Source organism: Cynara cardunculus (assembly GCF_001531365.2).
Source record: "Cynara cardunculus var. scolymus isolate 2C chromosome LG 15, CcrdV1, whole genome shotgun sequence".
NCBI classification, from domain to species: domain Eukaryota; kingdom Viridiplantae; phylum Streptophyta; class Magnoliopsida; order Asterales; family Asteraceae; genus Cynara; species Cynara cardunculus.
Window position 1 is genome coordinate 17,894,487 of NC_037542.1, and position 14,683 is coordinate 17,909,169.

At 34.4% G+C, this 14,683-nt stretch overlaps 2 protein-coding genes across 2 annotated transcripts; both read left to right on the forward strand.

Moving 5' to 3' along the window:
* Positions 1-6,800: 6,800 nt before the first annotated feature.
* Positions 6,801-9,984, forward strand: LOC112528265 (protein trichome birefringence-like 23). The gene is made up of 3 exons (XM_025139258.1): positions 6,801-7,169; positions 8,217-8,506; positions 9,016-9,984. Exons 1-3 carry the CDS (start codon positions 6,926-6,928, stop codon positions 9,790-9,792), a joined length of 1,311 nt encoding a protein of 436 aa, XP_024995026.1. The 5' UTR covers positions 6,801-6,925; the 3' UTR covers positions 9,793-9,984.
* Positions 9,985-11,168: 1,184 nt separating this feature from the next.
* Positions 11,169-14,254, forward strand: LOC112528099 (high mobility group B protein 6-like). Its single transcript, XM_025139022.1, has 7 exons — positions 11,169-11,657; positions 12,459-12,581; positions 12,669-12,949; positions 13,043-13,148; positions 13,246-13,482; positions 13,574-13,677; positions 13,947-14,254. Exons 1-7 carry the CDS (start codon positions 11,226-11,228, stop codon positions 14,155-14,157), a joined length of 1,494 nt encoding a protein of 497 aa, XP_024994790.1. The 5' UTR covers positions 11,169-11,225; the 3' UTR covers positions 14,158-14,254.
* Positions 14,255-14,683: the final 429 nt, after the last annotated feature.

Genomic DNA, 14,683 nt, shown 5'->3' on the forward strand with positions numbered 1-14,683 from the left:
ATATTTTTATATATAATTTATATTATTTTAAAATATAAATCTTGAAATAAATAGTTTTTTTAACTGTGTAACAAATCGTTCCTTTATAAATAAAAAAAATAGTTTTTTTATAAATTTAAAGTTGTGGATACAATAATTCTCATCAGGATTTTAATTGTATGCAAAACTATTGAGTCAAGCAGGTGCTTTGAGTTTTTGAGGCACTTATATGATTGTGTGATAAGAAGAGTTAAGATAAGAAACATAAGACGAGATTTGGACCCTTGATCATCTTTAATCTCAAACTTACACATTAATCGCACTTGATATTGGGATTAATCCGGTGCATCTCATCCTAATGTGTATCCAAGGGTGGAGTTGCATTCTTACGCTTCTCACTTTAACTCTATTTCTCATCAGAATCCAACCTTATTCAGCTAATAGTATAAATATAAGTAGAGAGTTGAGTTTCTGTAAGAATAAGAGTTATGGTGAGAAAGTGAAAATAAAACTTTCATATACCTCAATCTACATGCAACTATCTTTATGTATTGTATCCTTTTTTATCATCATTACTGAATATTTAACAAATTCATGCATGTAAATAGGGATGCTCAAAAACCCGATCAACCCAACTCAACCTGAAGCAACCCGGTGTCTAATCGAGTTGTAAAATTTTTAAACTGTAGGTATTGGGTTGCTATTATTTGAACCGAACTCAACCCGATGAACCCGATATCCTTTTATTTCTTGAATTTAATTTTTTTTTTTGAAAGGTAAAAAGGAAGGATAAGGAAGAGAGTTTCGGCATGGCCATTACCCTCACCAAGCCAACCAATAGAATAAAAAATAGGTCCAGCAAGAAGCTAGACACAAACAGATACAAGAGTCCAATACAACGAAAATAAAATAAGGAAACAAGACCAGAAAATGTCCCCAAAACGAGGCCCAAACCAAAAAACAAACAAACTAAATACAAACCAAGAGACTAAACAAGGTAAGGAGAAGATGTCCAACTATCCCAATTGATAATGAATTTACGATTCCTAGTCCCCATCCATAGCTTGGATAAATTTTGAACCCAAGGAAATGGGTCTTCACCTTTCTTCTTAATTTTCGCGTCATCCTCAGCATGAAAAATTTCATTCCGTCACTTCCATAGTTGCCAAAGTGCCACAGCGCAAACAGATAAGAACATCGCTCCAACCTTTCGATGATTGCCTACTTGCTTGATAAGAAATTTGAAATCAGACACCGAAGATGTCGCGGGGCTTTAAGATCCCACCAAGCCCATATTTTCCTCCAAAGAGTGTTTGCCGCCGAACAAGAGAAGAAACAATGATCCATTGTTTCTACTTCTTTACCACAAATAATGCACTCCAAGGATTGTAACGAAATACCCCTTTTTGAAAGATTAAATTTTACCGGGATAGTCTCTTTAAGGAATCGCCAATGAAAATGTTATACTTTTTTTGGAATTAAAGGGCTCCAAAAGCATGTATCATTGCTTTCAGCGCTTGTATTCCCTTGAATTAACTTTGACAAGAAATTGACCGAGAAAATTCCCGTCTTGTCCCAATTCCAATACCACACATCATCACCTGAAGTATTGAACGCCATTTGAGAGAGATGTCTTTCTAAAGCTTGAAGATCATCTAATCTTCTGCCCCTAATCGTAGATCTCCAATCCCAAGTACCACTCCAAGAATCATTAAAAAAACATCCATCTTTCTTTGAAAGAAGCATTTTTATTTTTTTTCCAAAGCATAAAGTCTAGGATAAAGATCTTTCAACATTGAGCCATGACCGATGCTAGCATCCTTCCAAAAAGAAAAAGAAAAATCTTTAGCAACTTTTTTTGAAAACGATTGAATAACGTTCTGACCAGCAACTTCCACATTCTTGGATTTAATATGATCGTTAAATTTTTATTAATATATACATTAGACAGTTACACTATCACGTATGCTCTTCATATACACATATTTTTAATATATTCACATCTCTATATAACTCATTCGTATATATGTTCAGTAACTGTGAACATATATATGTAAATTGAAAAAATTAACTGAATGTGATATACGTAAGAAATATGGATAAGTTGTATCAAATGGTTGATGATGAAAAGAAATTATGAGTAAAAAAATAACATATTCAATGTTAGAATAATATTTTAATGTACCAAAGTACCAACTCGACTAACCCGTACGGGTTGGGTTGCACTTTGGTTTGGTTTGGGTTGGGTTGGGTTAAAATTTTTAAACCGTAAGCATTGGGTTGGGTTGTTCAATTGTATTCAACCCGATCAACTCAACCTATAAATACCCCTACATGTAAAAATGACCGAAAAATAAAGATAAATTTAAAAATAAACATATGAATGTAATTAAATCTAATTAGAAAAATATGAAAAGGAGAAAGAATTCGGACAAATGAAATAAGAAGATAAAGTGAATAAATTATAAAATATAAGCATATGCAACATTAATTATTGAATGACGATATTACATTTTAATTATTTTAATATTTTTCAAAAGTATTAATAAACAATAGATTAAATTATGTTTTTCGTTCCTTTAATTCGTTGAAAATTGCTAATTTCGTCTTCAAGGTTTGAAAATGTAATCTTCGTATCCATTGTATGCAATTTGAAATTTGAATCTAAGGTGGTGTTTGGTTCTCGCAGATTCTGGAGAAATCTGATAGAATTGGAATGTTGAATTTCATTGACCAAATTTCATTCCCTCGTTTGGTTCATTCTTTTTCACGAAAGGAATATTCAAAATCCTCCAAATTCCACAAATAAAGGAATTTAACATTCCTTAGCAACTACATGATATTTTAATATAATAAAATCTCTATCTTTATAATACCAAATATGCTTTTAACCTAATATACTCTAATCTCATAAAACTCAATATGATTATCATCGACCACCTCTCGACCACTATTGATCTGAACCACCGCCGACCACCGCCGACCACCACCACCATCGACCACACCGATCTGGACCACCGCCGACCACCACCACCACCGATCTGAACCACCACCGACCACCACCACCACCACCGATCTGAACCACCGCTGACCACCACCACCGATTTAAACCATCGCCTAACCACCACCACCGACTACCACCAATCTGAACCACCGTCACTGACTATCACCGATCTAAACTACCGCCGATCTGATTCACCGTTAATCTGAACCACTGCTGATAACCGTCATCTGAACCACCATGGACCACCACCGATCTGAACCACCGCTGACCACCACCACTGTCTACCACCAATTTGAACCATCGTCGACCACCACCGACTACAATCTATCTAAACCACAACGGACCACCATTGATCTATATCATTGCCAACCACCGACGACTACCATCGATCTGAATCACCGTCGGACACCGCCGACCACCACCTATTTGAACAACCACCGCCGCCGCCGCCTATCTGAACCACTGCTGACCACCTCCATATAAACCACTGGGGACCACCATCGATCTGAATCACTACGGACCACTACCATCTGAACCACTGTGAACCACCACCGATCTGAACCACTGCCGACCACCGTTGATTTAGTTACGTCGTTTGGCTTATAATTATATTTGGATTGTGTATTTTATATTGTTTTACATATTAAAAAATTATTTTATTAAAGTATTTTTTGTTTTTAAAAAATAAAATTTTCAAAAAAAAGACATTTTGGTCATTTACCAATATTTTATTCCAATTCTAACGCTACATTTTGTGAACCAAACAGACAGATTCCAATTTCTTAATAGATTCCATTCCAATGTCTGCCAACCAAACATGTGGTCAAACCTGACAACATTCCATTCAAATTCCTTCAAAGTCAAATTCTTTTAACAGATTTCATTTCATCCAAAAATATTATGCGAACCAAACGCCACCTAAGGATGCATTTGGTTTGTTGGATTTCGATGGATTCTGATGAAATTAGAATGGTCAATTCTGTTAACCAAATTTCATTGCAACAATTGGTTTCTCAAGGAATTCAATTGAAATCTAAGTTTCTCAAGGAATTCAATCGAAATCTAAAGATTCCCTCAAATGTGGATTTAATCATTCCTTTATAAAAGAGATGGAAATGAAATCCATTCCACCCGATATTTTAAAATGACAAAATACCCTTCTTGAAAGATAAGCGAAGGTCGTCTTCACCCAATTTCATATGTTCACAACTAACAATGTCGTCTTTTCCTTCTCTCGATTCTCAAGTCTCGGTTTGTTTTCCTATCAAACTCTTTCAATGCAGGTGACTTTTTGTTGTCAGACGTTTATCCGAGTAAGTGTTAATAGGTCACATTACCTTACCTGATGAATATAACAAAAACCAAAAATCTTACACGTTAAAAGTAAAGACAAGGATCGAGAGTCTTATACGGTAAGTGAAAGCGACGCGATTACCGTTTGCCGAGTAAATTGTTACATACGATATTGTTTTAGTAGACTAAAATATTACCCGATAAGTAAGTGATAGTGTTAATTTTTGTTGGTAAACATTTACTCAATTACCAAGGTAAGCGTTTCCTAAACGACCCCTAAATCTCAAGGACGAAAACCAAAACTAATTGCAAAGCATAGAAACGAAGCAGTAATTACAAAAGACCAAGGACTAAAGTAGCATGTTTCAACAAACCACAAGGACTAAAAACGAAGTTTATTCTAAATAATATCAGGTGGGGACGTGGGGTGGTTGTGTGGTCAGTGGCTTGTGAGTGATGAGTGCCATGATTGACAATAAAATCCAAAAATGAAATTAAGAATAGACCCTGAAATTTCTAAACGAGACTAAAAAGTCCCTCTTTATCAAAAACATTTTCATTCAAGTCCATTGTCTCTTTAACAAAACAACATTTTTTGATTAACCTGGATATCCAACCCGCTATACAAGCCGACTAATCCCAGGACGACCACCTGCTTTGCAGATAATCCAGAGTCATCACATTTGAATCTCAGTGGCCGAAAAATGAATTTTATTTCTCATTGGATTTGAACATGTGAACTCTAGGTACTTTTGACCTTTGAAGCACAAGCTCAAATCAATCATGCATCACCCTTATGATTTAAACAAAACAACTTATAATACTTTCATTATAAAATTTTGCTCTCATTATTTGTTATGGGACATATCAGTTCTCTACAAAAAGCGAAATTTGTGCGACTCAATTCAAACGTATGTAACAATGAACTCAAACTCTACAGATTTAGTCGATCAAAAGTCAGATATCATGATTATCATATCCTGATTTTGTACAGTGGAAAGATTGTCAAGTAAAGTACGTGACATGCGATATTAAGTAGAGTTTAGACATTTATTCAAGATTCCTTCCAAGTCAAAATCAATTTTGAAATTCTGATTGCATATAAACCTGAGTTACATCTAAGTAATTTTTTTAACACAACAACTCATAAGTTCAAACGCTTATTGCTCAATCTGATCGATGCACGTATGATTCAAAAACAATATAGCGTATATTTCCATTTATAAGCATCGCTTGTATTATTGTATCGAAAACGAATATTGCAAGCTTATCCAAGAATAAAAAGTTATTTATTATTAATAAAAGTTGATAACCGTAAACTTGTTATAAAGTATGTTCGATTTAAAATGTAGAAATAACTGATTTTCAAGAAATTGAAGGGGATGTTGAAAGACCATCCCTAGTAAATGACATCTCAACCTAATTGCGGTTGATTAATTTATGAGTCAGGTTAAATACATGCTAATCTATAAATATCAAAACTTAAATTTTACGTTTTTAATACATGATTTATGTGGATTTTGATAAAAATAAAGGTGCATATAGCAACACTCGTAACACTATCCTCCTCCCATACATCAACATCAACATTAAATTTATTTTTATGTTTTATACTCATCTATACTATATTATAAAACATTTGACAAAACTCTTAAAAACTATTTTTTATGCATGAAGTACTGTTTATTGATACATATTACTTAAAATTCAAGATTACGAGTAACTTGTACGTAAGTACAACTTATTAAAGCTTCATATTTGAATTTGTATAACTAACTTCAGATAAACATAATTAAATAGAGGATAAATATTTCATTTTAAATATAAAAAAACTAAAATATAACTAGGATAATCATTGACTTCTAACAAAATACTTAATTACTGTCTTTATAAAAAATTATATTATTAAACCAAAAATAAATAAAATAAATTAAAGAAATACACAAAAAAAAAAAAAAATTGTAAATAGTTAGTTTGGTACTAATATTAATATATATTTTTATAATATCTTCATATTTATATTTTATTCAAAAATAAAAACATTATCGTTTTCTCAAAACCACATAAAACCGTATTATAATATCGACTAATAAAAAAAATAAAACACTAAAATTGAGATGTATTTCACTGCATTGTACGAGTACCATTCTAGTAATTTTTAATGTAAATAGGTGTGTGTAAATAATGAATGATCGTATGAAAACTAGAGTTATTATGAGAAACATAAAAAGAAAATTGAACTCTTATTCACTTCTAATCTCATCTCATCCTCTGAATTACGATTAATATAGAATCTGGTTCACCTCATTATTGCTAATATCAGTGAAGATCTTTTCTAACACTTCTCTACAAAATCCAACCCTTCCTAAAACACCCTTGATTTGGGCACAAAAATGGCTGCAATTAGAAATTAAAAAAAAACCCTAGTTATATCAAATGACAACTCTTTTACATTTTCTCCCTATAAATTACTCTGAAGTTGCACCCTCTCTCTCTTCCTATCTGTCGATCAAGAAAAACCCATATCGTCATTTGTCGGTTTTCTTTGTCAAGATTCTATTTTTAATCTTTCATTCTTCTTAAATTTATGACCTTTCGAACAAAATCCTTATCGACATAGACTGGAAAAAGACACTGATTGAAGGGGAAATGATGAAACAAAATTGGTGGAAATCAGCTTATAAGCAGAATCACTTCGTTTTCAAGTTGGGATTTTCGATTTTGTTGGTGGGTTTTGGATTCAGACTTCTTTTCTCAGAGTCATCCACTGTGATCCCTAATGTTTCCGATAATAATAATACCAACAATACCCCTGCTGTGGAGAAGGATGAGAACCCGATTTCTTCAGATTTTGCAGATTCTCCCAAAATAGTGAGCGGATTTCATGTTAAAGGTACCATAATCGTCATTTAGCTTCTTCTTTGCTTATATATATGATGGAATTGAATCAAGATTTTATCTGCATTTACTTGTGTTTCTGCAACAGAAATGGGTTAAAATTTGTGGGGTTTCACTGTCATAAATTGAGTAACTTTTGATGGAATCTTAGTTGGGCAAGGTTTAAATGTATACAATAATGTCAATCCCCAGACAATGTACAACTTTCTATGCATTCAGTTCATCACATCCATGTATTTTAACCAACACCAACCAGTTCTTCAAGTTAATAGATATTGATGCAAGTTCTGATTGCTTCTATGGCCATATCTATAGTTAAATAGCTTGTTAATTGCCATCTTTTAGAATGCTTTTATGCTTATGAACCAGTTTTTGGGGAAATTATGATTGATTTGGTGGTTGAAGAAAGTGAAATCTTGATGATCTTGTTAAAGGTTCTAAATAGGTCTTGTTCTAAATCATGGGGTGGGGTAACATCCGAATGCCTAAAGCAACAGGCTGGCCCAATAACTGCAGATCCAACTTAAAACCATGGTGGAAGTTATTGGTAGCCCACAATTTAAGGCTCATAAGGGGCTCACAGATCCCATTTTCTATCTATGTGAGATGAATTGTTACAAACTCCCCCACTTAACTCCTATCGTCCTCCTGCCCCAGAATCTTCCTCTTTGTACTCGGCGATGTGGGATTCGCCTAAGATGTTACAAACACCCCCTCGAGGACTCATCATATCCGATGAGGTTTGCCCCACCATCCCGATGGTACAAGGATCGGCTTTGATACCATTTGTAACACCCCAAACCCCAAAGCAACATGCTGACCCAATAACTTTGGATCCAACCTGTTGCTTTGGGCTTGGACCGGCCTGTTGCTATGGCCTTTGGGGTGTTACAGGTGGGGTAGGGGTGGGGTGTTGAAAACTTCTGCCATTCTCACCCTTTTAGATTATGATTCATCGGTGTAAGATTTGATTTTGTGACAATTCGGTTTTCTGCATATTATGCACTGGGACTGATTGTATTTTTCTGAAATGGGTGTGAAGATAATAATTCGGAAAGGTGTGATATTTTTGATGGTGAATGGATACCAAACTTGGGTGATCCAATATACACGAATAACAGCTGCAGATGGATCGAAAGCCATCAAAATTGCATGGGGAATGGGAGGCCGGACACCGGATATCTTCATTGGAAATGGAGTCCTAAATCTTGTGAATTGCCTCGTTTTGATGCAAAGAAATTTCTTGAGACGATGAGGGATAAATCATGGGCTTTTGTTGGCGATTCGATAACTCGCAATCATCTTCAATCCTTCCTTTGTGTTCTGTCTGAGGTAAACTTGTTTTCAACTTCATATATGACTTTCTTGTGGTACATTTCTTGGTTACTTATACTACAACAAAATTGGCTGTGTAGGACACCAAATATGTGTAAAGGTCTTAATAGGGGCTATTTGGTTGGTTTTTCATTAAGTCATATATGGATAAAGCTATCTGTGTGGATCGGTCTATATAGATTGTGAAGGCTTTTGTTGAGAGAGTTTTTTCATAGATTGAAGGAGTGTGTTTTTTAATTGGGTGAACATGTTTGGAAAAAACTTGGCTTTCTGCATAAAGCGTTCCCCTAGAAGCTTACTGAATAAGCCATTTTCTATATCATTGAGTCACTACCAACCAGTCATTTATAGCTGATTGAATAAGATGCGAGTCCGATAATCATTTAACCCTTGGATGTTTTTGGCTTTGTATAAAAAGAGAGGTGAATATAATCATATGGAAAGAAATATAGATGTAGATTTCAAAATCCTAAAGCTTAATGGATTCAGTATCTTGCCTCGTGTAGGTAGAAGATGCCGTGGAGCTTTACCACGATAAGGATTACAAGAACCGAAAATGGCATTTTCCGTCTTACAACCTTACAGTCTCGGTTATGTGGTCTCCTTTTCTCGCAAAAGCCGAGATTTTTGAAGACGTTGATGGTGTTTCGTCCTCAGAGATCAAACTCCACATTGACATTCTCGACAAAACCTGGACCGAACAATTTGACATGTGGGATTACGTCTTATTCTCCTCTGGTAAATGGTTTATCAAAACAGCAATCTACTATGAAAACAATGCCATTCTCGGCTGCCATGGTTGCCAAGGAAAGAACTACACTGATCTTGGTTTCAACTTCGCTTACCGGAAAATCTTGAAGAATCTTTTTAAATTCATCATGAATTCCAACCATAAAAGCATGATCGTTTTCAGAACTTCAACCCCAGATCACTTTGAAAATGGAGAATGGTCGAGTGGTGGGACTTGCAATCGAGAGGTACCAGCTAAAGAAGGAGACTTTGAGTTGGGGGATCTGAACAGAATCCTTCGGGAGGTCGAATTACCAGAATTTTCAAAAGCGGAAGATGAAGCTTCCGAGAAAGGGGTTAAACTGAAACTTTTAGACGTGATGCCACTTTCGTTGCTGAGACCTGACGGGCATCCTGGTCCGTATAGACATTTTTACCCTTTTGCGAAAGATAAGAACGCGAAAGTTCAATATGATTGTCTGCATTGGTGTTTGCCTGGGCCAATTGATCAATGGAATGATTTGCTGATGAATTTGGTGATGAATGATGATTGATGAATGTAGGCATATTCACATGTGAATAGCGTTAAGAACTCCATTGTTGTGCATCTTAAATAGTATATGTTGTTGTTTCCACAATTTCTTGTTACAGTTTTGTAATCAGGGATTCCTTTAATGTTTTGTTATGAGCTCAATTGAGTATTTGTAAGGTTTGATTAATTTTATTTCATTTTCTTTTTCATTTCTCTTTGTTTTTGGTTTTGTATAAACTATACAGAATGAACTGATGTCATGAGATTTGAGTATTTTCAAATCTTGAATTATGAGTTGGGTGGTCATCTGATGTAGGCCTTGGTGTGGAGGACCAGATCTTATTGTTTTTGGAGACCCATGATCGGCCTAAAAGGGATGAAAGATATACGCTGCATCATTATTTCACATTGGTGGGAAGGGATGAAAGATTGACAAAGAGTGGTAGGTATATTAAAAGAGAAAACTGATAGTCAATTCTTTTATACAAAAAATATAAAGTTATGTTTGCTGATAACCAAAGTTGTTAAAAAAAACTAACTGTTGAATAATAAGCTTGCTGATAAATCAGTAGTATTTGATGAAAACTAGCTCATAAAATAAATGACAATGTAAAATGTCTTAGAAGAACATACTAGAAAGTTAATTAGTAAAATATTATTGACATAATTGGAAAAAAAAAATAGAAAAAACCCTCATAAACCAAGAACCTACATTAGTGTAAAATATCACAAAGTAAATTACATTTTTCATCCACGTTGTTAAAAGTTGCGATTTTTGTCCCTATAGTTTAAAAATTGTGGTTTTTATCATGTAGTTTGTAACTTATTGTTGTTTTTTGTTTTTATAATTTACAATATATTGTTTTTCGGTTCCTGTGGTTTATAATTTTTTACTATTTTGGTCCATTATACTTAAAAGTAGGAATCAATTCGAGGATGAAAATAACAATAAATATAATTTAGCCTTAAAATTATACGTATATCGGCCGTTTCAAATTGTAAACCATCGAAATTTTGTAAGGCTTACAAATCAATCTCAACAGTCTATATAGATTAAAATCAGTGTCAACAACGTAGATTAAATCTTGCTTTCAACTTTATTTACAACTGTTTTTATAACTGTCTAAAATCTCAAAATATACAAAATCAAGAAATAAGAAAATAAGATTGATTTATACGATATGTAAAATATCTATATATATGGGGGTGGTTATTAAATGTTGTTATTGTTAGAAGAAAATGAAAGTTACTCAACGGTAAAAATTTCAAATTTAAGCCAGGAATCCAAACTACTTTTCAATTCTCACTAATCTTTTTGGAATTCAAAAATGTAACCGTTAGAAAGGAACTCTCATCTTCTTTTTCGTATATAAATCCCTCAATCAGTGCACACTATTTGAAACCAACAAGAAACTATTCCCGGATCTTCTTTGAATAGCAAAATCAAACCCTCAAATGGCCGACGTTGCCTCTGCCGATCCGATCATTATTCCGACGAAGAGGAGAACCCGAAAGCCACTGAACCCAAAAAACTCGTCGCAAAATGAATCCGACATTGATGCCGGAGCAATTTCTCAGCCACCGTTGATGTCGGAAAACTCTGCCGGAAAAGAGAACTCCGAGAGCCTTTCTCAGCACAAATCTCCGAAGCTGAAGAAATCAGGGAGAGGGAAAAAGCAGCCACAACCCGACCCGACAACATTTTCATTCGAGAAAGAGTTGCAAGAAATGCAAGAGAAGCTTGAAAAGATGACACTTGAGAAGCAACAAGCAGAGGAGATGTTGAAATTGAAGGAACAAGAACTTGAATCGCATAGTAGAGAGCAAGAGAAAGTTAAAATGGAACTCAAGAAGTTGCAGAAGTTGAAAGAATTTAAACCCACCATGGTACGCGTCACTAACTTTTCTTGAAAAATTCCGTCGATTAGCGTTCTTCATATACTCTTTGTAAGGTTTGAAAATGCATGATTCCAACAAAGAGAATTCGCTAGTTTTCTGCAAATTTTGGTTTCTGTACAGAGGAACTGACAGAAGTTCTTGATTCTGGCACTAGGGCTTGTATCTTGAAGTGGGAATTGTTGGGGAGCTTAAAATTAGGGTTTTAATCATCTGTTCTACGCACATTATCTCTGTTCTCTAATTCTTGGTTTTGGTTTTTTAAAAACTTGATTGATTATAATTCATGAAAGTTCTTGATTCTGGCACTAGGGCTTGTATCTTGAATTGGCAATAGCTGGAAAACAATAATTAGGGTTTTTAAATTTAATAGTCTATTTACATCTGTAATAATCTCTGTTTCTGATTCTTGATTCTAGACTTTTAAAAACTGGATTGATTATAGTTTATGAAAGTTCTTGATTCTGGCACTAGGGCTTGTATCTTGAATTGGGAATAGTTGGAAAACAAAAGTAGGGTTTTATTAGTCTGTTCTACATCTATAATAATCTCTGTTATCTGATTCTTGATTCTAGGGTTTTAGGAACTTGAATTTGGCACTAGGGTTTGTTGTATCTTGAATTGGAAAACTTAAATTAGGGTTTTGATTATCTGTTCTACATCTATAATAACCTCTCTTTGAACAAGAAATCAAGCAAAATGACCACCAAATTCTTTCTAATAGTCTGATATTCAGTTACAATTTCTTGAAGTTAAACTTGGGTTAAATTTACAACTCTCTTTCTATTTCAGACACTGCCCATTTTGCACTCCTCGAAAGACAAAGAACAAGTGAAGAAGAAGAAGAAAGGTTGCCCAGAAACTAAAAAGCCAGCAACTCCTTACATCATGTGGTGCAAGGAGCAATGGGTTGAGGCAAGAAAACTTTTCTTTAGTGATATCCTTTTCATCAACGACTTAAATAAATCGATAACATTTGAGGGATTTTTATGATTTCTGTAGGTCAAGAAAGAAAAACCCGAAGCAGAGTTCAGCGAAATAGCAAACATTTTGGGGAGTAAATGGAAGGTTCTAACCCCTGAAGAGAAGAAGCCTTATGAGGAGAAGTATCAAATAGAGAAAGCGGCTTATTCGAAAATTGTGGGTGATGAGAAGAGGGAAAATGAAGCTATGAAGCTTTTGGAAGAAGAACAGAAGCAGAAGACAGCTATGGAGTTGCTTGAACAGTATCTGCAGTTTAAACAAGAAGCAGAGAAAGAGGGTGGTGATAACAAGAAGAACAAGTAATTGTCAATTATACTTCTGGTTTCATAGCAAACTCTTTAAAGAAATCAACTTTATTCTAATTTTAAATCATGGGTCATGTCTGTTTACAGAAAGGAGAGAGATCCATTGAAGCCAAAGCGTCCAGAATCGGCATATTTCTTGTTTATGAACGAGAGACGGGCTGCTCTGGTTGCTGAAAACAAGACTGCGGTGGAGGTAGGTTGAGTTTTAGGATCAAATAAGCCAAAATTTGGTGTGTGTTTTTGTATTTGTGAAAAACTAATGACTTTGGTTTGTATTTTGGTGGTGGCAGATTGCTAAGATCACAGGAGAAGAATGGAAGAACATGACAGAGAAGCAAAAAGCTTGCTACGAAAAAAAGGCGAAGAAGAAGAACGAAAAATACAATCAAGAAATGGAGGTTTACAAACAGAATAAAGAAGAGGAAGCTGAAAATTCCAAGAAAGAAGAGGAGGAGGTTTTGAAAATCCTGAAGCAGGAAGCTTTACAATTGCTTAAAAAGAAAGAGAAAACCGAAACCATCATTAAGGTTTGTTTGTATCCCTAGTTTTCGCTTGAATTCCCTCGAAGGTTTTGGGATTTTAGAAATGGGGTTTTCTTTTTTCTTGTGGTTTATGTAGAAAACAAAGGAGGAGAAGAACAAGCTGAAGGAAGAGAAGAAGAACAAGAAGACCGATGATCCTAACAAGCCCAAGCGGCCTCCATCTTCTTTCCTCCTTTTCAGGTAACCTGTCTGATGGACTGATAACCATCCTATTGATTTCAAGTAGAAATGAAGTTTCATTGATGCCCATTTCAAGATTTCAAGAAAAAATGAAACTGACTGATGCCCATGTCAAGGTTTTTGAAACCACTGATACCCAATATCAAGTTCTGTTGATCCCATTTGAAGATTCAAGAAAAAATGAAATTGACTGGTGCCCATGAAGCCATTGATAACCAAAAATCAAGTTTTCTGTTATTGCTATTTCAAGATTTGTTAATTATGTGCAGCAAACAAGCAAGGAAAGATTTGGCAAAAGAGAAGCAAGGAATCAGCAATGCCCAACTGACTGCTCTGATTTCAGTGAAATGGAAGGAATTGAGTGAAGAAGAAAAACAGAAATGGAATGGTGAGGCTGCAGAAGCCATGGAAGCTTACAAGAAGGGAATGGAAGAATACAACAAGAATCTAGTAGCTGAGATCCCTAACAAAGATAACTAGTACTAATTGCTGGCCCATCATGTTCAACTAGTTCTGTTGAACTTCTATTGCCCTTTTTTTGTCATTAGTTTTTGTTCTAGTTACTTCAAATTTTAGTCGCAATCGGCATATTGAAATTTTAGTCACGATCGCCTTTCTTGTGTCCTTGAGCAAAAAGTTTGAATTGAATGACCCTCGACACTAAGCTTGGTGTCCAGACTGAATAACACAGAACAGTATAGAATAATTATTTAGCATTTGGTAAGACAAAACAGAACAAGTAAAATGATCAATTTATCCTTAATAAAATAATATTTTATACAATAAAATATATCTGTCAAAACAATAAAAATGACATCAAAATAAAAGGTTTACGTAGTTTCCAATTTTTTATCATTTTTCTACATTATTTTTTATTATTAATATATAATAAATTACATAAACTAATAAAAAAAATAGAAACCATATAAAAATAACATTTTGAGGATAGTAAAATGAGTTTAAAAAACATAAAATACAATAAATAAAAGAACGAATAGAATGTAAA